This window comes from Camarhynchus parvulus, chromosome 1 (genome assembly GCF_901933205.1).
Source record: "Camarhynchus parvulus chromosome 1, STF_HiC, whole genome shotgun sequence".
In the NCBI taxonomy this organism is placed as follows: Eukaryota; Metazoa; Chordata; class Aves; order Passeriformes; family Thraupidae; genus Camarhynchus; species Camarhynchus parvulus.
Genome location: NC_044571.1, coordinates 5,828,671 through 5,853,882, shown reverse-complemented (window position 1 = coordinate 5,853,882; position 25,212 = coordinate 5,828,671). Strand labels below are relative to the sequence as shown.

Here is a 25,212-nt window from a genome sequence, read left to right as displayed (position 1 = left end):
ATCATACCTAATTTTATGTAAGAAGACACTACTGCCATCACAGGTCTTTTTAAGGAAAGGAAAGCAAGCATGAAATCATGGAAATCAATGCCAGAATTCTTGCCCCCTTTAAAAGGGACAAATTCCAGCATGGATTATTACTCAGACCCATATATGACACACAACTGGAAACACACACAGATTAAAGTATAATATCCTGAAAACAACTTCTTTAAAAATGTTTCCATTTCTAAGTATAACTCCACCTCTTTGAGAGAGATTTTTTAAAGCCCATCACAAATTAGAGCTATGGCATTAATCAGTCAGAAGACTAATTGGCAAAACTATTTAGCACAAGCAACTCAGGTTTGCAGCTGAAATATGCAAATTTAAAACTAATGGCTGCTCAGCTAATTACGTTCTTCTCAAGACTGGTTCCACTGGTGAGATGAGAACAGAAGAACTGAGTTGCAGGCTGCAGTCACGGGCATGAAGCACAGCTCATCACCCTCACCCAGCACAGTGGGGTAATGCAGAACTGGGGGCAGTGGAAATTCAGAGAGATGAGATCTCCATAGATATTTCCTGCTGTGAAGGGATGGTGACCAACCCGTGGTGTTTGACGTTGCTACAGCAAAAAACAACAAACATTTGGGCTGACAGACCCCCAGCTGCTCTCCAGGGTGCCACTGCAGCTGCTGCTTGTTTAAAGATTTTGTGTTCTTTTGAAGTTCAAAACCAAACTGGAGGGAATTACATCAGTCTATTATGAAAGCACTTCAGTAGCCAACAAAACAAAGAGCTCAGCCCTTCTCAAGACATCAATAAAACTGGATTTCTATTTTGTCCTTCACCACCAAGCCCTATCAGTTTTTATTTTCTTCACTTTGTGTGAAAGGGCAAATCATTACACCTCCATGCAATATATTTGCAGGCCATCTATCAGCTCTGTATGGCAATGACAGCAGCTGTCAATGCTGTGGATTTATCTGGGAGAATGAGGAAAAGCTGTTCTCACACTCAGCATTGCAGAATGTGGACAGCAGAGCCTCAAACAGGTTCCTAATGCCTGGAGTCCCCTGGGGTTTTCACACCAACCAAATAATATCCACAGAGTGGATAATATAATATGATATGATATGATATGATATGATATGATATGATATGATATGATATGATATGATATGATATGATATGATATGATATGATATGATATGATATGATATAATCCACTCTGTGGATATTATTATATAATAATATAATATATTTATAAATAAATATAAAATATTTATTTATAAATATATATTTAGTTACAAATATATTACATTATATAAATATAATTATATGATATTATAATATAACATATTTATAAATAAATATAATCTATTTATATATTATATTATTTTATTATTACATTCATTATTTATATTATTATAGAAAACTATATTTATTACAGTTTTATTATTATATTATTATTATATTTATTATCATATTATATATTATCTATTATAATATATTATAATAAATGATATATAATATATTATATATATTATGTTATGGTTTTTTTTGCCACGTGTACTGCTGCCACTCCTCCTTCACTGCAGAAATCAAGTTCAGAGAGATGCACTCACTACCACTGTAATCCCTTTATCTGGAGCTCTTTTGGGAAGTTTCTTCAGAATTCTGACATTAAAACAGGAAATATTTTGTGCCTGAAGCGTACAAGCTTTAATGATAAACACATGGCAAGGACAGAGGCCAAAGTGACCCCAAGGCTGAAGGCAAAGTGCAGCACTGCAGGCAGGAATGCAGAGAGATGTCACACACCCCACCCTTTGCCCACTCACCTCCAGTGCATCTTTTTCTGTGTAAATCTTCCTGCCTGTGAGTAACCTGAGAATGAAACAGAAAGCTTAAAAGAGCAGGAATTCTCCAGGCAGTGATTTTTTGTTTGTCCTTTCAGAGGAGGAGGAAAGCTGGGACTGCACCAAACAGGCCAGACCCATCTGTAGCTCCACGGTCTGCTGGAGCAGACCTCAGTGCTGGAGGGCTACGTGCACAGACACACAGTGCACTCACACCAGTCCTACCCTGCCTCCTCCAGAGATCCCTGCATCACAAAAATCCCCTCACAAGTGTTTTTTCTCCCTCTCCCATGCAGCTGCTGCCTCCCCTTAAGGGCACAGCCTGTGCTGCACCACCAGAGATCATCTCCTGACCAAAGAGTCACAGCTGTGCAGACAGGACAGGAGGAGGCATTTAGCTTCTTAGCTCCCCTGAGATGCTGCCATGCTGTTAATTCTGAATTTTTTTTTTTGGGGGGGGGAGAGGGAATTTGAACCAAACTATTTCAGTTCTGATATTCTGGCACATAATAAAAATGTTCATAGTAATGGGCAAGGTACTTTTTTAACCTGTCCTAGAAAGAGGCCTCTGGTGATAATAAGAAATAATCATGAAAATGAGACACTGAAGAAAACAAGAAGAATCTTTTCCTCACATAACTCCTGGATTTTATTGTTTTATTGCAGCAATTGAGCAAATCTGAAAAACACCACTTGAAACTAACAGCTAAAACCCAAAACTCAACACATACATACATAAAGCACTACATTGAGACAAAATTAAGGGATATCAGTCTCCCCTGCTTTTTTCCACAAGTTTATTTAGCTAGAAAAGGAAATAAGCACTTACTCAGCTTCAAACTGGTTAGGAGTGATTATATCTGCAACAGGTACAACTTTGTCCCTGTAGACTGGCAGGAGATCCTTGGGCACATACTAGGGAGAAAAAAAACAGTGTCAGAAGTTGTCAGCAGGGTCTGAGATGTGGGACTGCAGCTCTCCTTCCCTCAACCACCACTCCTGCTGCCACTGAGTGACCTGACAGCTCCAAGCTCTGCAATTACAGTGGCAGAGCATCCTCCAGCTGGGGAGTCTGTCACCATTAGCCCTTTCTTCCCTGGAGGGGATGGGAAGCACCATTTTTAAGCAGATGGACCTAAACTGGCAGCATTAAAAGGAAATGATGCCTGGGGGAGGAACTTTCAAGTTCTCTCTCACCAAGGTGACTCAGCAGCATTAGGAAACAGTGTCCCAGCTCACTCATGTCCTTACCTCCAAACCAAACTGTTTTGTTCAAAAATTTTTGATTAAAATGAATGTTTTCTTTGTCAGTGTGCAGCCTGGTATTGGCACATGGGACCTTTCTGTCACTGATCCTAGCCCAGAGCCCAACAGCTGTCAGATCCCACATGAAATAAATCATCTTCATTTAGGTTCCAGGGCTGTGTCAATTGCCAGGATGACTGAACATGGCAGCCAGGCTACCAGCCAGAACACAGCTCTGGAGAGATGATGAGAGAACTCCAGAGGGACAGGGATGGGGGATATTTTCCTGTGGACAAGATCTGTTGTCTCAAGAGAGAGCCAGAAACAATCCCAGGGCTGGTCAGTTGTCATTCTTTCCAGATACCAATCTCATTAAAAATCAAGAAATTAATAAGTACAAACTTACTTGACGCTGGGATCCAAAGCCACACTTAGGTAAAGCACCTTTTTTTGTAGTTGTTTAATAAATCTTTATACATCTTTATATCACAAACATTCACTACACAGAGAATCCAAGCAGAAGAGTACTCACCATAGAGCCTTCTCCATTCCACTTGTCACCCATCACTGGATCACACACTGGAAAAAAATTTAGGTTTAGAAATAGGGTACAGTTATAAAGACCCTGGTGGGAGGGAGAAATTTTAGGTAACAGTGGTGGCTACAGAAGAGCACTGAGCACCTCAGAGCTTACACAATCTCACAGCTCTTGTAGCACACTGAAATTTGTATCTGGTGGCTGCCAATTTTGAAAGAGTAGGTCATGTGTCTTAAAAAGTTGTCTGGAATGGTAGTATGGAGGGGAGAAACACGGGAGAAGCTAACAGCTCTGAAAAGAGTCCTAGTTTTACTTAAGTGTGAAAAAATATATTCCAAATGTACACACCAAAATGTTGTGTGTGTATTAAATAAAGAAAGTACTATAATGAAACAATAAGACAATTCATGCCAAAGTACTCAGTGTAATGATATTAACACACATTTGGCACAGGTTCTGGATCACCAGCAGTACCAACAACACATTCCAAGAGTCCTCAGTGAGGATGGAAACAGCCTAGCACTGCACTTCAAAAAGGAACATTGTTCATTGTATTAAAAGATCTTTAAGCAACATCAAAAAGAAGAACAAACCCAAAGATATCAAATCAATGTCAGTATTTCAGGAAGTTTGTATGAGTAAAAAAGGGCAATTTGTTTTACATTTTAAAAATATTTTCTTTATGTTAGAATCTATTTATTAAACATACAGGATCTTAGAAGTCTTGTTGTGCTCTCACCACCTGACCACTTCCTTCCTGCTCTGCACAGTGAGATGTCTCTTTCTGTTCATATTCCAAAAGACTCTTTAGCTTTCACACAAAACTATAAAGAATTTGAGAATTCAATTGTGTAAATAAAGGCTAAAAAGCAACAAAACCCAGTCAAGATTTCTCTGCTATATTTTGCTAGTTAAAACCTATGCTTTGTTAATTTTAAGCCAGGTATCACTGCTCAGTACACCACCTTGCAAATCCTGCCAATCATTCTAGATGTTTCCTGGCCACACTGTTTACAGAGCCTGAAGATGACAGCTCAAACATCATTCCCAGCTTTTATCCCACTATCCTCACTGACTTTGCCCTATCAGCTGAAATTCAAGCCTGGTTATGTTCAAAATTCCAAAAACACTCAGGAAATGAAGAAAGGAAAGAGATCTTTTCTCCCAGGTTGAAGCCTGATGTGACATATTAGTGACAACAGCTGCTGGAGTGTCCTGCTCCCTGGGTAGTCCTAGGGAATATTAAAAGTACCAGAGCTAAAAAAGCCCTGGAGTTCAAGGTAAATCGTGAAACTTATGAGGCAAAGCAGGACATTTCTGGGATGTGACATGGAGCCATGGCAGGGTGACATGGGAGAGACTGTCCTGCTCTGGCTCACTTGGGAATCAAGGAGAGGCTTCATCTGCCAGCACACACAGCCTCTGAACTGTGTTCTGTACTGAACTGTGGCTGTTCTGAACTCTGAACAGCCTCTGTATCAGCAGCAGCTGGCTGGGAATTTTATTTTCTCCTGGATACAAACAACCAGTCCTCAAGGCACGCTCTCCTTTGGATGGCATAATGCAAGAACCACACTGAAAGGTGTGATAGATATAGAGACATAAAACCCCAACTCCCTGACCACCTAAAGCTGAAATGAAACATCACTGGAGGGCCAGCTGGCTCCAGACAGACCAGAAGTGTTGTGTAACATCAGAACAGTGTTTCCATCCTAAAATGTGAAAATGATGAGCATACTCAATGAGGAAACAGGAGGATTATCATGCACATCCTTACCATACACGAGGTTGGAATTCTGTTGCTTCAACTCCTGGACAATATCCACCACCATTGCAAGAAATGATGTGTCTCTTGTATACCCTTTCAGGGAAAAAAAAAAAGACACCTTTGAAGTTCCAATTTCATGAACACTTTTGCTGTTTTTAATTTTGGATAGGAATGCTGCATACTTCTATTCTTTAGATAAATGCATTTTTAGAACAAAGGCATTTCAGTAGTTGACTCAGGAATAATAGGTTGGAGTAAAAATTCAGACAGTGCTTGCACAACTACAAGTATAACCTTAAAAATCCATTTACTAAGAATGTTGTATAGGAAAGGCTCATATAACTTCAAAATGCTTGAACATATATAAATAAAGGTCAGGCTAGAAGGAAAAACCATTCCTTTTAATAAAGCCAATATTTTGATCAGTATTATTTTTCATGCAGTAAACAGAATTTTTTTAAAATTCCATATACTTTTCTCATACTCTGTCTTGAAGCAATTTTTTATTATTAATAGTGTTCCTGCTGATAGAGTCCAACACATTAATGCATTAGAGATTTAACCTTGATAATTTTAGAGCAACCTCCAAAATACCAATAAAGTTCCTATTTTTCAGGCTTAGCAGTGAAATAAGCTAGAAATAAGTTTTACTGTATTTCAAGGCCCCAAGCACAATGCTAGCACCACAATATTCTCATTTAATCACTAGTTTTTAAATTTTATAGATGCTCCTTAATTTATATATTTATGTATTAACTTTAGTTACAACATTTATGACTTATCAATTTGATTTTAATTCATTGTAGTTCATTTCTTGGGGATGGTGCCGGGCAGGGCCATAAACTGGACTCGATATTTGTGGGTCCCTTCCAGCTCAACATATTTTGTGATTCTCTGATTTAATACTATTATTTTTAGCATGGTAGCACCTTTCAATGTCCTTGGAAATGTCCACTCTAATAAAATATTTTAAAGTACATTTAAAAACTTGATTTTGGAGATTTTTTTTTAAACTTGAAAAATTGATCAATTCTTGGGTGCTGCAGAGAAATGGAAAAGATTCTTTGCCAAAATGCTGGATTTTATCCATGAAATGCTGATAATCAGTCAAAAGACTCAAGCAAAGATTTTTTTTTAAATCACCTGTGATAGCAGACTGGCTGGAAAATAATACTGAGTTTAATAATAATAATGAGTAAATAGTAATAGTGAAAATAATATTGTACATCACTGACAGAGGTGTTTAAAACTGTTACACTGAACTGCAATTTATCTCTTACCTTGAGTGTCTTACTGTAAATGAACCAAATACAAGAAGATCTACAAATAGCTAACAGTCACAAAAAGTCCATGGAGTGTTACCTTGTATAATTGGCCTAAAGATAATAATTTTAATCTCAGCTGAGCTATCTACAGTCATCAGACAATTCACAGTCAAACCCCACCTGCTGATAAATTGCTTTTCAGTGTTTAAATAATCATACCCAGCTTGTTTGAGGTACAAAGTAGTTGTGCACTATAGTGAATGTCTGTTTGAAGAGAAAAATCTGACTTTTGGTCCTGAATGGAAAAAAAAGGGATTTTAAGTTCAGCCACAGTGCAGCTGAAGACTAAAACACAAAAAGTGTTATTAGATGTTCAGAAATTACTGCTCTTTCTACTCATGCCTTCTTTTTGTTCATACTGAAAATGGCTGCAGCAAAAGAGATTTTAAAACAAACTTCAACAACACAGAAAAAAATCTATTTTACAAGACTTTTATTAATAAATATTCCCTTTTTCTCCCAAATTCCTTTTTGCTGAAGGTTTTTATTTTCCTTCTATCATTTTTAATCTCTTACATCCATTTTGCCAATGATAAGAAAGGAGTAGAGGTCTTTTCCAAGAGTTGGAAGTGAAATAAAAAACGAACATTTCTGCTAAAAGAATACTCAAATATGATTTATATATTTTCCACACTAACATCTCCTGAATTCCTACAATATAGTGTGCTTTTCCTGGAAATGTTCTCTCTGTCAGTTCCTTCCAGGAAAGAAAGGGTGTTTATCTATTTCTCAATAGCAAACAACCCATTTATGCCAAAATTAATTTCTTAACCTTAGTTCAATCTATTTGCCATTCAGTCTCCCTTATTTTGGAGATATTCCTTGAAAAAACCCTGACATCTCTTTGGACATGCCACACCCTTTAAGCCAGAACAACTGCTTTGGAGTTATAACCCATGCAGTTAAAATTTCCAGTTTTCCCTGCGTGTAAAGAACTTTCCTACATGTGGAAGCCATGAAATCAATCAAATCTGGTGATGTACTTCTGCTTACCTTTAAAAAGTCCCTGTTCACTGCTGTGAGAAATTGAAACTGTTATCCAAACCAGAGGCACAGCTCTCACTGAGGTGAAATGTGATCAGTAACCTACTTCTGACAAGCAGGAATTGGGTGAGAAGAAATTTTTAGTAAAAACTTCTTGTAGAATCTCTTTTTTCTATGAAGTATTCTACAAGAAGGTCTCTTTGCCTGTATTTATAAACACTTAGTGAAGCAGAAGAAAACACTGCAGAACTGTATTCACTCAGATGACCTACACCTGTATTCACTCAGATGACCTACACAGTAACAAGAGCAAAAAATCAAGATATATGACAGTCAAAGCAAAGACCCAACTCTACTCATACTTTGCTCACTGTCCAAAGCACTAAGCCTTAAAGATCAAGGACAGAAAAAAAATCAAGAGAACTGTTTATAAAATCACACTGCAGTACCACAGAGTGCTAGTACTGCAGATTTAGGAGAAAGGGTTAAACTCATGTCTTCCTAATAAATTTAAAAATAATACTCTGACATTCCTGATCCATTATTCCAGTAGAGGCACTCCCAAAATATTCAATGAGCCTGTACATGCCTGGCCTGTACAAGTCTGCAAATGATACCAGGGGATCAATTTACCTGCCCAGTTACAACCTCCCAGCTGTTCCAAACTGAACAGCACGAGCCAGTTCAGATTATAATATACAGCTGAAATTTTAATTGCTTGGCTTGCAACAAGGAGGGGTATATGTTTTAAATTTCTTCAGCCCTGTTTACATCTGCTGGGAGCTGCAGAGAACAAGCTCTTCTTACCTGTGAGCACATAATCGTAGCGGTTGACCTTGTTCAGCTTCAGCCCTTCGTAAAGTTCATGCAGCTCATCTGAGTTCAGCACCTGACCCTTCCAGTGGGCATAGCCTGCAAAGAAAACACCAGGGCAGCTCTCAAGAGATGGATCTTCTGTTTCAGATCACACAGATGATACACATGGAGGGATCACATCCAATATCAGCACAGGAAGCATTTTCACCTCCCCTCCTTGTGAAATGCTGGTGCTGAATGAAAGCTGCTGTCAGCAGAACAGGTTGTGTGCTCAACTTCTCCTTAGCACCTCTGCCTCCCAAAGGAACTGGAGTGACTACACTGCAGTCTGAGAGTGTCTATTTAACAGCAAATCAAGCTGAGCACACACAAATTCCTGCAAGGTTTCCCATGGAGCTTTTGCAAGTTATCCCTTTCCTGTGTGGAGGAGGAAAAACATATGTTTTAGATTTCACTGGAGGAGGGTGTCAGTATAATCTATTTTTGTTATCTTATACTATATATATATAAAGAAATACTGACAGTTAGATGACAATCTTAATAGGCTTATAGATCTGTCTGAATACAGGCCTGCACCCATCAGATAAAGCATCCACTGGGACCTGCATGTCACAAACAGTGACCACAGCAGAACACTGACATGGATGGTCTTTAAATGTACAGGGTCACCTGACAGACTTTCTTCCAAAAATAGCACAGCTTCAGTGCTGAGGATCCTGGAGGAGGAAATGAGTAGCAGAAAGACACTACAAACAGATAAATAATATCCATATACTCCATATATCCTTGAATGATCTCTAAGAATTGCAAGCAAATACGCTCAGCTGAGAGAAGCAGATGGATGGTGGAAGTTACTTGGGATAAACTCAACTGATTTCAGCAAACAGTGGACCAAGGTCCATGGTAGCCAATTCCAAGGAAAATAAACAGTATCTCCCTTAACAGAATCTCAGCATTTGTTGAAAAATGTAAATGCACCTTGCACCTTGTCAGCAAAGCCTGCCCATCTAGATGCACCAATCACTCCTCTGTATGTAAGAATGGGGCTTCCTCCAGGATATTGGATGAGGAATCCACAATTTAACTCTTTCAATCTCCATAAATTCACATTTTGTCAAAAAGCTTATCTTTTTATTAACTGGAATGAGGAAAAGCCGAAAGGTTAAGTGAGGTATCCTCTCCCATAGCTCCCCTGTGTAAAGACAATGGTATTTTGTTTGTTTTAACTTCTGCTCTTGCAGTTAGAAAATTCTGAGATGAAAACTGTTGGCTTTGATTATCACTCTAAACTGACTTATTAGAGTGACTGCCAAAAGGTGCCTAGAGCCTTGGATAAGCACATTTTTCAGATTTCCTTCTTGTGAATGCAAACAGACCCATGGTATGGTGAGCAGATGGATCATTTTGCTCTCCTCAGCTCACAAAGGCCAAGCCTCTAAAACACAACTTGCTGCCAGCTGGCTGGGGGCCTGACTCACATCAGCCACCCAGGAAAACGCTGCTCACAAAGCCCCTGTGAAGAAAGGGACAAAGTAAGGGATTTCTGTTGTGAAGAACCCCTGAGTGCATGTAAATCCAGGGCTTGGTTTACTTAACACAAATGTAGATATTTGTTGTGTCACATCTGCATCATCACACAGAAATAATCTGTCCTCTCCTCTTCCCCAGCCTCTGTAGCACTGAAAAGCCAGTAAAGGGACACAACAGAGTGTGGCATTCACATTCTCTGAACATGCCCAGGGTTTTTTCTCCTGCGAAGCTGAAAGGCAGCAAGAGGCCTCAGAGAAAAAAGGAAAACAAGTCTTATCCCATCTGCTTCTCCTGTGTTGTGCTCATGTGGAATGTGTTTGGAGATTGTTTACTCAAAGGTGATTGATTGCCTGATTGGATTCTGGTGTGAGTTGTTTTCACTCTTTGGCCAACTGGGGCCAAGCTGTGTCGGGGCTCTGGAAAGAGTCAGGAGTTTTCATTATTATCTTTTCAGCATTCAGTAAGTATCCTTTCTGTATTCTTTAGTATAGTATAGTATTTTTTAATATAATATAGTATAATAAAGTAATAAATTAGCTTTCTGAGAACATGGAGTCAGATGCATCATTCTCTCCCCTGGTCAGGTTGCCCGCATTTACAATAGCAGAGTTCTTCCACTGGGGCCACCAAGGAAACTGGGGGTGCTTTTCACCCGGAATCAAGGCAAAAAATGCCGATATTTATCTTACAAATTGCCATAAAAATAACTATGACAGATTGCCCCGGCAACCTGGATACTTTCAGGAGCCATTCCTACAAAGACCCTGTAAATTCACTACTTAACCAAAAGTTCAGCTTCCCATGTCAAGCTGTCTTAAATGGTCAGTGCACAGGGTTCATGTTACACTGATCCTCCACTGAGGGAGAGAAATAAATACAAAAACTCAACTTTAGGCAGCAGCCCAGCTAATCTCTGGAGTTGGTGTCACCCACATGGGGCAGGGACATTGTCTGAGCTCTGCAGCAATGACTTCCACAGGTCATTGAAGATCCTTTTAATTATCTGGTAATGTGTAACACAACCTGAAGTCTAACTACACAACAGCCAGAGTTAAAAACACAGCCCTAGGGAAGCTCTCAGGGAAGCCCCAGCTATTGGGACACTAAAAATAAAAGGGAATGACTTCACTGGAGCTGCAGAGAACTGTGATGTCACTAGGAACTGAATTATGTTCACCAAACCAAATCAAAACTGGCAGCAAGATGAGAACACCCCTATGTCCTTTCCCCAGGGTAATTTCATGTAACATGACAAACAGAAGGGGCAAATCCCATGATCCTGCATTTATCCTACTTTCCTGGCAGAATGTAACACTAAAAAGCAGAAAGAGAAGAAAAAGCCAGTTACTCATGTTCAAAAAGGGTTCCATGAACTGGAGGATGGGGTCCCAGGAAGAGGGACTATCTTGAAAGGGGAAAGGCAGAAAGGAAGAAAGCTGTCTTCCTTGTTTTGGGTACAAAACCACCAAATAATTCCCCTCAGTGCTGGTCTGAGAGAGCAGAGAGAACACTGCAAATCATGACACAGCTCTTCAAAACCCCACTTGCTCAGACTGCATTTGCCTCCCATGTCTGTAATAATTTTAAACACACAGATGAACATAAACACTTAAATAACCTTACACCCCTTCTGCCTGGGTTATTATCTTTTATTGCAATTACATGCTATCTATTTTTAGCTTTTAGCAGATAAGGCAATGACAAACAAGTAAGATACAACATCTCGTGTCACTAAAATGATGAACATATTCATCAGTCTCCAAGGAAATGTCCTGGTTCATTGGACATTGGTATGAAAAATAAATAAAGTAACAAAAACCACAACCAAGAGAGGCAGCTAATACTTCCCCCAAGATAAATTTACGTACTTGCCTTCCTCTGCTGTTTTTTTCCCCTTTGGATTGTATTTATAATCCTCTTAATTACTTTCAAAAACAAGGAAGAAAGAAAATGAAATTACCAGGCCTATCAGAAGGAAAAAAAAAACCAACCAACTGACCAACACAGCAACAGAAAAACAAGCTAGCACTTCAGTATAGCAAAGCATGTAAGATTTCTTTGTTTTCCAACCCAGAACATTCTGTTCTGAGGTCTGAGTTCTTCCTGTTGTGCTCCCTGCAAAACTATTCCAAGGGACTCCAGTAACAAAGAATTTCACATGGGAAAAAGGAAGAAAGTTGTAGTGTTTAAGGCTCATGATGGACAGGCAATGTGGGCCCAGCTGTGTCACAAAATTCACATTGCACACTCCAGCAGACAACCTGCTCTGAGCACATGACTCATCTGCAGCCACCAGGAGGCCTTCAACAAAAGCAGAAATGAAGTACCAAATTCCCCACTGGATTTTTTATAGCTGGTCACAGAGTGGGAGTAAAATGTTATCAGTGTCAGACACAAGTGGAGATCTTTTCTTTCTGCCCTGCACACACAGGGGTGAATGAATCACCTGGGTGGGCAGACTGTGCACAATCACATCAAGATATAATTGTAATTCCTCATGTCTTAGACCTACCAGCCAACCCAGCCACCTACTGCACACCCACTAAGTGGAAGTCAAACGTGCTCAAGAATAAAAGGAAAAGTAACAAAAAAACCCCAGGCTATTTGTTCCAGAGCTGTTTCAAAGGTAGGATTTGGAGGGCAGAGTAAGCACATTATTGCTTAAAATGAACCTACCAATGAGAAACAGAACTGGAAATCACTGCAGAATTAAAAAGGCACTCCAAAGAACATCAATTATACAATTAAAAATAAATCCAGGTTTTTATTTTTGCACATCATATGAGGTGATGCTTCTGCAAAGAGTATATTAATATAGCATAAAGAGAACAATCTTAATAGGCTGCACGACAGCTTCTTTTATTTGTATGTGCAGCATGATGCCACTCAAGTGTGAGTCACTCTAATCACTGAAGTTCCTCACGAAGCAACACGACAAACTCTTCTCCCAGGGGCACTGATTCAAAGCACATTTTCCAAATTTCAGGATTATCAGAGACTAAAGAAAGCTGCATTTTCTGAGCAGGAGTCAGCAGAAAGAGGCCTGTGGTATCTTACTAATTTGTAGACAGGGCAAAAAAAGAGCAATAATGATTCACCAAAGGTTGTTAGTCATAAATTCTCTCTGCATTTTATTTGCTGCTAATTCCAAATTTAAAAACAGGGGAAGAAGGAAAGAAAGGATACCATGTCCAAACCCCACACATTCTTCCACCTGTGCTCCTCTGGCATTCTTCCAGAAACTAAAGTTCACAGCCAGATTTTTAAGGAGGAGTTTGTCCTCCAGCTTTGATGATGATAACAGAAATGGTTCTTGTAAAATTTTGTTTTTTAGGAAAATAAGTTACCTTCACCCACTCACCCTGCACACAATGCCTGTGTATTGCAGGACAGTGCCAGACACAAGCTTTGCTTCCCAAAACCATGAGGTTGTGAGGCAAACTTTGGAATTTTTTAACAGATTCAGTAAAAAGAACAAAACCAAAACCAACCAAACAAGAAAAAAAAAAACCAACAAAAAAAACCCCCAAAAAAAACCCCAAAAAAACCACAAACCAAACAAACCAAAAAACCACAAAAAACAAAAACCCCCCAAACCAACAACCAACCAAACAAAAAACCCCCAAAAACCAAACCCCCAAAAATCCAAACCAAACCAAAAGAAAGTGACTCCTAAATATCAGGAGTAGTTCCAGTATTTTAAAGACTTGTGAGAGCTGAGATATTTTGGAATTTGGGATGCTCATTTTGGTCTTCATGTGGGACGAGGAACCACAAATTTAATGTTCCTTCCACTGTCTGCCAAACCTTGAATGAAACACTGGTAACCTTTCCTTGGCTGTGATACCATTAAAAACAAATTTAAAATCTTCTATCTTTTTTGTTTTAAGAATCTGGTCACCCTACTGGTAATGTAATTTTCCCATCTTGAGACACATTCAGTTTATGGTCTATAAAACCTCTATTAAGCTCTTGCAGTGCCCTATAAAGCTGATTTAATCTTGAAACAAAAAGCCAACAAACAACACGTGCTCATGCATTTCAAGCACTGAATAATTTGACATGAAAAAATTGCTTAATTTCTGGAAGATTACAATAGTTTTACCCAGCTATTGAAACTAAACAACAGAAAACACCAAACTCCAAAACTAAATAAATTCTTTAAATAAAACAGAAGTCACACCTAAGTATCTTTGAAAAACACAAGAGAACCTTTGTACTGTGCCAAAGGGTACAAGCAAAATAAGCAGATTTTTGCCTAAGCTAGGAAAGGCCTCATTCCCTTGTTTAATTATTACCTTTTGTGTGCCCTTCCTCAACAAGCAGAGATAGCTTTAAAGCCAGCTTTGAAACATTAATTTTTTCTTCCCAATGTGACACTAAATTCCCTCCATGATAGTTATCTTACAACCTTTTGAAAGCTGCATGAACAGAGTCTGATCTCTGTTTCAAAATTAGTAGTTTATTAATAGAGCGGCACCTGTAGAGATACTAAAAAAGTACCTCAACTTTTGCCTTTTTTCTTTGTCAGAAACAACTTCTGCTCTTTTCCAAGATGTTAAAGCCAGAATTCACTCCCAGATTATTTTCTGAAGACACCTATAGATTTTCTCTGTCCAGAGTAGCTCTCCTCTCAAACAACCTGCCACCACCAAGACATGAGTCTCCAGTGATGCAAAAATAACAAATCACTTGGAGCTCCTTTATGGGTGAAAGGTATTGCTAAAATAAACATAAATTTCAGGTTTCTTTTAAAAAATCAAGTCCTCTAGCACTGTGAGTATTAGGAAGTTTGAACATATTAGGTGAGTGCACTGCATTCAGGCTTAGAACTTAAATAAAAATACACCCAAAGGTATTAAGGCCTTTCCTCCCACCAAAATGAGATTTTGGGATACTTGATAGTACCTAAATGGGCACATAGTGAGGAAACATTGCATCTATCTCTGTATTTTTCTGATGTTTGATTTGATAATGTGATGGTGACTCTCATAGAGCCATAATTCACAGAAAAACAATTTGAAGACTCCTTTGTTCACACGCTTGGCTGTGTAAATGGCTGTATTTGTGTTATTTCACTATCTGACTTAATTAGATCACTGCCTAACAAAAGAAACTCACCCTCTGAAGGGCAGAAATGGACATTACCACATCCATCCTACTCCCATCTTCAGGCTTCTGAGAGACTTGAATAAAAACATGAAAATTACATTTCCATCCTCTATTGTGAAGATATAAGACCAATGTCCTCTTTAACTGGTTTGTGGCTCCCAAAGAGTCTTATGTCTTTACATAAGACCAATTTCCTCTCCACTGCCATGGGATGAGGTGAGCCCCATGCTGAGTGAGTTCAGGGAGTGTGGAGTAGATCTGTAAAATTTTACCTGTGTGGTTTGAAAACTGGACAGAGTTCACCGTGTCAACTTCAAATCCCAAAACCTGTAACAGAACACAGGAATATTTCTTTTACTAACACAACTTTGTTAACACATTACCCACATCACAGAACACGGGGAAGAACTCCTGGATTGCCAGTGCATACTTAAAAATCTTGGGAGCCAAGTCAACAAACATGCAACATAAACAAAGAGCACAGTGCTCTACTACAGCAACCAACAGGGAACAAAAATGCCACTGGCAACAGCACCAGAAAAACACAGCTGAGGATGCTGAGGCTGGAGTTCATCTGGGGATAAGGCCAGAGAGGCTGCTCCAGCAGCAAGCACTGAAACCTTGAAGAAAGCCTTGGCTGGCATTTCTTGGCAAGAAAAGAAGTACAAGGTACTAAATTAATGCACAATATGGTGGGATGATGCTGTTGGCATTCCAGAAAACCAATTCTTCTAAGAGGAGGACAGAGGGATCTTAAAAGGGATCAATACTACAAGCCACACTTGGATGTCACAACCAGTTCCTTTACAACTAAAAGAGAAACAGAAAGAAGTCACAGAGAATTAATTTGGGGTATGATTAGGCAATACAAGGGAGAAACAAACACAGAATAAAAAAAAGCCTAAAGCATGCTCTGAAAGCCACCTGCTACATTGCCTTACCAGCAATCCAAATACTGAAATACCCAATAATTTCCTGGTGCAATCAACAAACATTCTTGTCACCCAAAAATATACAAATAATATGAAAATAAGAGCGTCCAATCAGTAGAAAACTAATGAGGATTTTTAACCTGACAATACCTGTTTAATACAGACAGGCACTGCTAGTCAAGCCATTTTTAGACATTTTTCTGTGTCACGCAAGGAATTCTAATGCAAAAGTGACATTAACAGTCTGACAGCCGAGTCTTTGTTTCCTCATCCAGCCTGCTCTGAGTAAGAAATCTCCTCAAAAGAAGTGCTGCTATGTATGGCTCAGTGAGTCACACTGGGAGATAACAGGAATGATGCACCACTCTGCATGATCCTCTTTCAGGCAATTTGCTGGGAGGGGGGAGTGAGCGAACAAAGCTTTGCCAGTCACGTTTTCCAGGCAGACTCACTCCTCTCCCTTTTTGGTCGTGAAGGCAACTCCTTCTCACAGATTAAAACCCTTTTGTGTGCCTGGTGCCAGACATCAGGCCTTCCCTGTGCCTGTACCTTCCCTGGGATAAGCCCTTCATTCCAATACCTGGCTACAAGATGAAGCTACGTGCTGTGACAGGTTTGTTCCTTCTGCCTGCAGGTGCTACTGTTCTGTTGTTTCACAGCTCACATCCATTCTTTGTAGAATAAATCTCTTATTTCAATAGTTAATAAAGGTTTCTGTTCCCTCCTCACCAGAAAGCAAAGTAATTTTGGATTAGTGGTACACAGAATGGTGGGTTACCTCAACCTGACCAGGTTCAAATTAAGCTCAGCACCTATGCTCCCCCCAGGTTCTTGTTTCACCTTGGTGGATTTTATTTTAAAGTCCCAGGAACTGAACAGTAGGGAACTGACAACACTGTTATGACCTTAACCTTGATGTCTGGACATGCTTTTCAAGCAAATAAAAGGGAACATGGCCTCTAACCAGATTATCACCCCATAATCAACTCCCCTCCCTGTAATGAACAAATGTAAATTGTTACTTCCTTAAAGTATTTTGGCAATAACTGTGAATTAATTCATTTTCTCTTCAGTATTCAGATCATGTCTCTCCAACTACTTAAACCCTAAGATTGCAGAACACACTTGCAGTGATTTACTGACTAATCAGGTTTTCACTCAGTGCTTTAGGGAAGGAGAGCAGGCGCTGCTGCAGGCAGGGCAGTTCTACATCACTGGCCAGCACTGTCCCAGATGATGGCCACCAAAACATGCAGTCCTTCTTTTGTGTCTTCCCCAGCACCAGTTATCTGATTTCTCAGCCAAGTTTTCCACAGGATTAGGGATTTTTGGTTTGTTTTGGCCAGTTAATCTGCTTCAACCAAAAGATGGAAAAGTACAAGGGAGGCCACATCTCTTGGAGATAGTCAGGTGCCAGGTTAGCTTGGCTGTACAGTTGGTAAAACAGTAAATAAAGTGCTTTGGAGAGGAGATGAAAAGCCACAGACAGCTCAAATTCTGCAAGGGACCTTGATATTCTCACTTTTCTCATCAGTCCAAAACAGGCTAAAAAAAACCTTTCAAGGTCTCAGTGAAAATCACTTACTGGTATTAGTCTACTCTGTCACAGTTTCCAGTTTCCTCCAAAGTTTTGTTTTTAATAAACAAGTATGACTGAAATCTAACACACCCAATTTTGAAACCTGATTCAACTCTTAAAATAACTCACAGTTACCCCAAACCATTTCCCTTTTATAAAGGTGCTTGCTAAGGCCTAGGCTTAGCATTAGTCGTAAAATAAACAAAAAGAATGCTGAAGCCATGTTAAGCCAAGTTGTGTTTGTTTTCAAGGCAAACTGCATTTAAAAGTCCTACAGAATTTAGTCACCATCAGACAACCTGAAAACAGGATTGAGGTGATAAAAGCAGCTTTTCACAGCAACCACCTCTTCTAGGACTAGAGAAAAAACTGTGTCTTTATTTTGGTTTGCATAATTCATTTTAACAACCTGATAGTTTCTAGTGGATAAGGAAGTGTTGTTTTCTTCCTCCAACCAACAGTTAAAAAGCAGTGTTAGTGACTGTCATCCTTCACACCTGAAGGACATCAGAGACAGTTTCTGACGCTCTGAGTGATGGACACTTTCCTTGCTTACAAAGGGAATTTTGTTCCAAAGATGTCTTGTTAATCCTTTTTAATACATACTCACACTTTTAATTCCTTGGGCAAACCTAACTAAAAGCACTGGTTTGGAGAGTTTTTTTAATTAATTAAAAATTTCTGCTCAAACCAGAGGTTAAATAAATATTAAGTGAAAGTTAACTAATTAGAAATACATTATTTTTGTATGTACAGACCTTGAAAACTGAGATCAGAGCAAATGAATTGAATGAGACAAATCAAAAAAAGAGTCAATCTCTCATGTTTGCACACAAAAGTAGCAACTATGACCTGAAAATATGTATTTAGTAGGATATAACAATTTTCCTACTGCAATAAACCAGTAAGAATAAACCTTTTCTTCAGAAAACTACCAGAAAGTAAAAATTCAAAACAGAACTAAACTCAATATATAAAATTTCTTGCTTGTGTACACACACATGTGTTCCTTGTACCTCTGTGTAAATAAACTGAAGGACTCACCCCACTTGGAGTTTGCCTGTGGCAGAACAAGTCCTGTTTGATCACACACATCTCCTGACCTGGATGATCTGCTCCCCTACAGGCTCTCCAGGAGAGAATAATTCCAAATTTCTACACTCTGCTGTCACCCTGTGTAAGTATCATTTGCCCACAGAACAGGAAAGCTTGAGCAAATCCAAACCCAGAGCAAATCCAAACCCAGAGCCAATGTGGGTAAGGATGATAAGTGTTTTTCCAAGTAAAAAAATGGTTGAGTCCATCCTAAATCTCTCAGCCTGCAGTCTAAGCACGTGTCAGATGTTGTTCTTCCTAACACCCAAACCATAGTTTGCCTGGATCACATCACACAGTGATATTTGCAATTGAGATCTTAAAGGAAAATGAGCAAATTCAATGTATTTTTCAAGTATCTTCAAATAAAAGAGGCAGAGCTGTTATACTTCTAAAATTAAATCACAAAACATTAAAACTGGAGGAGTTCTGTGCTTGGAAGGTTTGGCTGGCAGATCTGAGTAACACATTTCAGAAAAATATTTGCAAGACTAAATCCAAATACACACAGCAGAGCAGAACACATGAGAAGAAACAATCAGCACAAAGCACATTATGCATGACATCAGATTCAGCTGAGTTCCTCATCACAGGTAACTGAAGGGAAGGAAAAAAATCTCATCCAGTTCTTCCCCCAAGTGCTTTCCCAGCCTTGCAAAGAGAAAATGGGACCAGGGCAGGGATGTGGTCTAGAGAACTACCCAAATGCATCTCTAAAAACAGCAAATACTGAAGGGGAACATCAACACACAAGAAAGGAAGAGACTTCAAAATACATGGACAACATCTAAAGGTGTTGGCTCTTTTGGAAAACAGACAGCCTAGTTTTCCAAAAAGCACAGAAGTAATTTGAACTTTTATCCAGCCATTAAGCTTGAAATAAAAAGCCAAGAAATGGGTCTCCCTCAGGATTAAAATTTTACAAGAGATGCCAGTTATTTCACTAGTAGAGCAACCTAAAGGCCCAGACAGACAAAAAATGTCTTGAATTGGGTAAATTACATAAACAGCTGGATCTCAGTTATGGCTCACTCTAATCATGCAACCCTTTGGACTTTGCCACTGCCCTAATTTCAGCTTTGTTTAAAATTTACAGTTTCTCTTCCCATTCCTTCCAGAAAACATTTCAACCACATGAACACTAAAATGTGTTACTTCATCACCACAACAAACCATTGCCTAAGACTGTTAGAAATCAAATATTACAAATATACAGTCCCGAGGAGAGCCTCAGTTGTTACGTAAAAGGGAGGCTGAAAAACAGGAAGAAAACCATTTCACAGTATGGAAAATCGTGAGTGAGTGTAGCAACAGAGAAAAGAGAAGGAAGATTTTGAAGCAAATGCAACATCTGAAATTCAGTTTTAATGATTGCCAACCTTTATGTTTATATTTGTGTAATCTACATTATATATCAATGGCTTGGAGACAAATAAAGGTACTCATTTCTACCTCCTAATCCTATTTGGGATCTGATTATTAACACCACTTGAGTCAGAAAACTGTTAACTTCAAAGATTAGCTCTGCCTCAGAGTAAATATTAATATAATTTCTCATTTAATAATTTTATTTACTCTGAGAAATGTGAAAGGCTGTTACTGAACTGCTTCTGTTTAAATTTGTATTGCAGCTTTACTATGCTCCTGCAGGGGGAAAAGGCATATTTCCAATGTCACACACTTTGTAGTACTCAAGAAATTCTCCTTTTTTCATTGTTTGTATGCAGTTTGGGGAAGAAAAACATATTATGAGGTTTTTTTAAAGAGAGAAATATCTTATATCTCCTAAGTGTGTGAGAAAAACTGTCACTTAAATTACAGAAACATCTGAACTGAAGTAAGTTTTAGTGGCTTTCAGGGTACTAAACATTTGAAAAAAAAACGCATCAAAAATATTTCCCAATTTCCAATGCATTATATGTACCTATTCAGAGAAAGGGGACTTAGAGGGGGCTGAGATGCTCTGGGAGTTGCTGTCATTGGGGTTTTCAAGACCCAAGGAGGAAAAACCCCTGAGCAGCCTGAACTTAGGGCTGCCCAAGCTTTGAGCCAGAGACTCCTGAGGTCCCTTCCAGCCTGGGTCACTCCCTCATCAGTGACACAATTACTGACAAAAACCTCAGTTTTATCCATTGTAGAGCTCCATGTGTAAAATCACACAAAATATCACCACCAGCTCCCCAACATAAAGTTCTGGCTCTAAGGATAAAGCCCAGGGGTACTCTATGTTTACACTATTAACTATGCCAGCTTTGACAGTAAAAATAATACATCCTTTGCTGTTAAATGACCAATGGACCAATTTAACTACAATGTTTTAGTTTGTACTTAATTTAAACAACCTTAGAGAACAATGACCTAGTTCTGCAAGAATGAAATTGAATTAAAACCACCTCTCTACTCTGCAACATGACTGGTATATATTGCCCTCTTAGGGCACTTGCTTTGTGCCTCCAGTGGTGTTTCATTTTCAGGTTTGAAATTAAAACCATGAAGCAGTAATGCAGCTCAAGTTAGAGGAAAAATCTGGAATGAGGAAAAGGCAGAGGGAAAAAATCAGAACAGTGTAAGAAAATAAAACGGCCAAAATTTGTTTAAAACTACCCTGTGTAGACCTGCATACATGTTTCTTCCATAGCATTTATGTTCCTGATACAAGGTCACAATTTGCTATCTACATTTCCTGGAATGAAGGCAAGACCTCCATTCAAAATCTTCAGGTCCTTCAAAGTTCTTAATTCTGGAAAATGCTAGCTTTACCATACCAGAACACACCCAAACCAATTTTCTCAGATGAGTGACTCTCCAGTCTGTAAACTACAAATCCAGGGAAAGTGTCAGCAGCTGAAGCTGTAAATCAAGCTCAGCCAGTCATTCATGCAAATTCTTCTATTGTGAACACAAGGCATCTTGGTTTTTTTTATTATCTGAGCTACAAATGTGCCACAGGTTAAAATCTCACAACTCTAAAAGATGAGTTTATCTCTAAGGGAAACACAGTTTGACAGGAAAAGGGCACAGAAAAATGGTTAAAAGGTAAGAAGGAACAAGGTTCTGCTGATCAGGAGAAGAGAACTTTTGAGACTCCACTGCTGAAAGGAGGATTTGACTTTCATGCATCCAGTTGTCCTCAAAATAAATGCAGCCTTGTATTATAACACTTAAATTCCTTAAATTATAACATTTAAATTCCTTGCACCTCAACTCCTCTGCTTTGTAGCAGGATACTTTTTTTGCAAGTAAAACTTTTATGGAAAAAATAAAACTTTGCAAAACTTTTGCAAAGTAAACTTTGCAAAACTTCAAAAACTTTTTACTTTGCAAGTAAAACTTTTATGGACTCTTCTTCTAATTAATATTCAAATGATGAAACATCCAAGCCAGGCATGTCCCACCCTTTGTGCCCACAAACGGTAACAGACTGATGAGTTAGACCACAGTAGGAGTAAATACTAAAAAAAGTATAAAAAAGAGGAAGTATAACACACATCATCAAATGAACCAAAACCACCCAGCCCCCTCAGCCTCTCCTTGTAAGAGAGATGATCCAGTCCTCTAATCACCACACTGTGAAGTTGCCTCTAATTTTCAAAAATTAATGGCAGCACATGACAAGCCATGGAGCTCTACAGAAAGAAAAAAAAATGTCCTCAGCTTCAAAGCCAGTCAAACTTTCCAAGCACTGGGCAGTACCTTGATTTATATAATTTAAAGCACACAGCAGCATTTTAAAAAACAAATGAATATTTAAGAGCAAATCTTACATCTCCAATATATACAAATACACAAAATCAAGTATTTCCCCCCACCCCAATTGTTTAATTAGCAGCCTGTGAGGTTTACCCCAACTGTGGCATCAGTCAAAGGACAAATTTTTATAGCACAAAAAGGTACATAAACTATGGGGGTTAGCAAGACTTAACTGGACACAATTTACTAGGAATTTTCAAGAAATCTTGTGGTCAGGCTCCAAATTGCTGACTTTTAGCAGAGAATGTGTATAGTTCACAAACTGAATTAGCTAGGAATGACTATTTGTGTAAAAAACATTGCTGCATCACATAAACCAAAACCATTCTGTTCCTTCCAACTTTTTTATATGTATTAAACGCAATCTTAATTAAAAGACATTAACAGAATGAACTTTACTACCACTGTTAAAATTACCGTGTCAAACAAGATAATTGAGGTTTGGGGTGGTTTTTGCCCAGTAATGGCAGCAATACTTTGCAATAAGAAAGCCTCTGTGTCAGGCCATGAATTGCTCTATGTATCCACTGTATTACAAGCTGTTTGCATTAATATCCTACAGTTTGGAACTTCATCTCACACAGCCATCACTGCAGCTCCAGTGAACATCATTGCTGCACTGTATTACTCTGGAGATGGCATAGAAACGTGTTTTTAAAGGCTGAATTTCTGCTATCAAACTGATTTGGAGTGGGAGAAAAAGAAAAATTTCCCAGTTGCAGCTTGTGCCTCTCGCTATGTGCTAGCTCTTTCACTTAACTGCATCTCCTTCCATCTCCCTTTTCTCCCTTTGCTGCTGAACCAAAACAAAAATACATTGTACTGGCTGCAGAAAAGTAAAAACACTAATTCAGTTTAAGAAATAGGAACTTGGGAAAAAGAAAAGGCATGTCCTGACAATTAGTGAACAGGAATAATTGCTGGCGTGGGCTGATAAACTGAACTGAAACTGCTATTGACTAACCCAATCTCTTTTTTCTCTGAGCTTTTAATAAGGAACACCAAGTATCTAAAGAGAATTCTGTACTTATAATACAGTTGTATTTTTGTGCAACACTTGACAAGGCACTGCAAAGAAAAATCATTAGGATATGGGGGATATTGTGCCAGGATAAAAATACTAGAGCAAATAAACTGGGGACAGGGATGCTGGACATATTATTGGTGATTTATGAATGGACCATTGCAAGTTCTGAGGTTAGAAATAGACAATTACAAAACAGACTGTAAAAATATACACCAGATGACCTTGAGAAAAATGCACCATAATGAAAGAAGGATATTGAGCTATGAGAGAGCATCCAAAGGAGGGCTATGAAGATGGTGAAGGGTCTGGAGGGGAAGCCTTGTGAGGAGCATCTGAAGGGAATTGGGTTGTGTCCTAGGGTGACGTTATGATGCTTGTATCCCCATTCATATGTTCTGTTTCTGCAGGATGCTATGTTCCATGCCTTTAAGACTGGCTTTGAAGAGTGAAAGTTTTGTTTGGGTTTTTCTTATCAGGGACACAGAGACGGGCAGTACATAGGGCTGCTTTTGCTTTTTTGCTTTTGCTTTTTGTTTTGATCTCTCGCTCCTGCTTCTGCTTCGCTTCTGCTTGCTTTTGGTCCTGCTCATTAGCTAGTTAAGCTAAACAGTTCAATTTTCTTCCTGGACTGTTTCTCCTCTTTTTTTTTTTTTGAGACCATCTCGAACCTGCTCTGGACTGGGACCTGGGAACACCGAGAGCTTGCACCGTGTGGCCGGCAGCAGCTGCCCCAGCGCCGGAGGGACTGGTAACAGAGCAACCACCCCCAGAGAGAGACTTCCTGAATTTGTCATCTTTTTCAGAGTGGTGTCATCCTGTACTGTTCATTCTGTGTGCTGGGGGTGCTGTGCCTGTTAAATAAACAGGTTCTTTCCACTTCTCTCCGAGGAATCCTTCCCAAACCGGTTGGGGGGAGGGGCTGTGTGGGTTTGCTTTCTGAAGGGGCCTCCTTTGGAGATTCTCTACCAAATTTGCCCTAAACCAGGACAAAATCTTTAGCGCCCAACGTGGGGCTCGAGAGAGAGTAGAAAAAAACCCTGTTTTGACTGCATTTTGGTTGCCATTACTCTGTGTTTGTTTAAAGCAGCTAATAGCCATGCTTTTTGAATTCATAATGTCTATTGGGGTGAAGGGTTACATGCATTTCTGGTCCCTAGTGTTTTTGGAGATTTTAATACCTCTATGGTCCCTAGGTTTATTTTCTTATCCGGAAATAGCTTTAGTATTGCCCCTAATACGTAGTTTTTATATCAGAGGGGCAGTGATCAGAATAGCTGTCCTGCTGGGCTTGGTGGCAATGATTTGTAAGAAGTTTATAAACATGCTGGGGTCTCCAGGTATGAATGGTTCGTGGCTATGGTTATGTATCCAGTTTGTTAGAGGAGGAGCAGCAGGGGATCAGGCTTTTCAGCCTTTGCTTTCCTTCTTCTCCTATGAATCGGTTGCATCACTATTGAAGGATGTTCAGTTTCCCCTGAATGTTAAAGAAACCATCTTTCTGGTACTCAATCTGGTAACCTTCCTCTATACAATCTGCTGCTTCTCCAGAATGAGGGTTGAGATTTCTAGATGGGCTGATGAGACCTCTGACTCAGGAGTAGACCCAGGTGTGGAAAATCCTAATTGGTGTGGGAAATGGGAGGATATGGGCCAAATCCTGAAGGAAT

At 39.2% G+C, this 25,212-nt stretch overlaps 1 protein-coding gene across 1 annotated transcript in view; it reads right to left on the bottom strand.

The window, feature by feature from the left end:
• Window positions 1-25,212, bottom strand: part of PDXK (pyridoxal kinase) — a 50,370-nt gene that overhangs the window by 12,478 nt on the left and 12,680 nt on the right. Inside the window, exons 2-7 of the mRNA XM_030950512.1 lie at window positions 15,435-15,496; window positions 8,512-8,616; window positions 5,405-5,488; window positions 3,622-3,668; window positions 2,674-2,759; window positions 1,827-1,872 (exon numbers count right to left, since the gene is read on the bottom strand). Coding sequence (XP_030806372.1) covers window positions 1,827-1,872; window positions 2,674-2,759; window positions 3,622-3,668; window positions 5,405-5,488; window positions 8,512-8,616; window positions 15,435-15,496 — 430 coding nt within the window. The remainder of the gene's footprint in view (window positions 1-1,826; window positions 1,873-2,673; window positions 2,760-3,621; window positions 3,669-5,404; window positions 5,489-8,511; window positions 8,617-15,434; window positions 15,497-25,212) is intronic.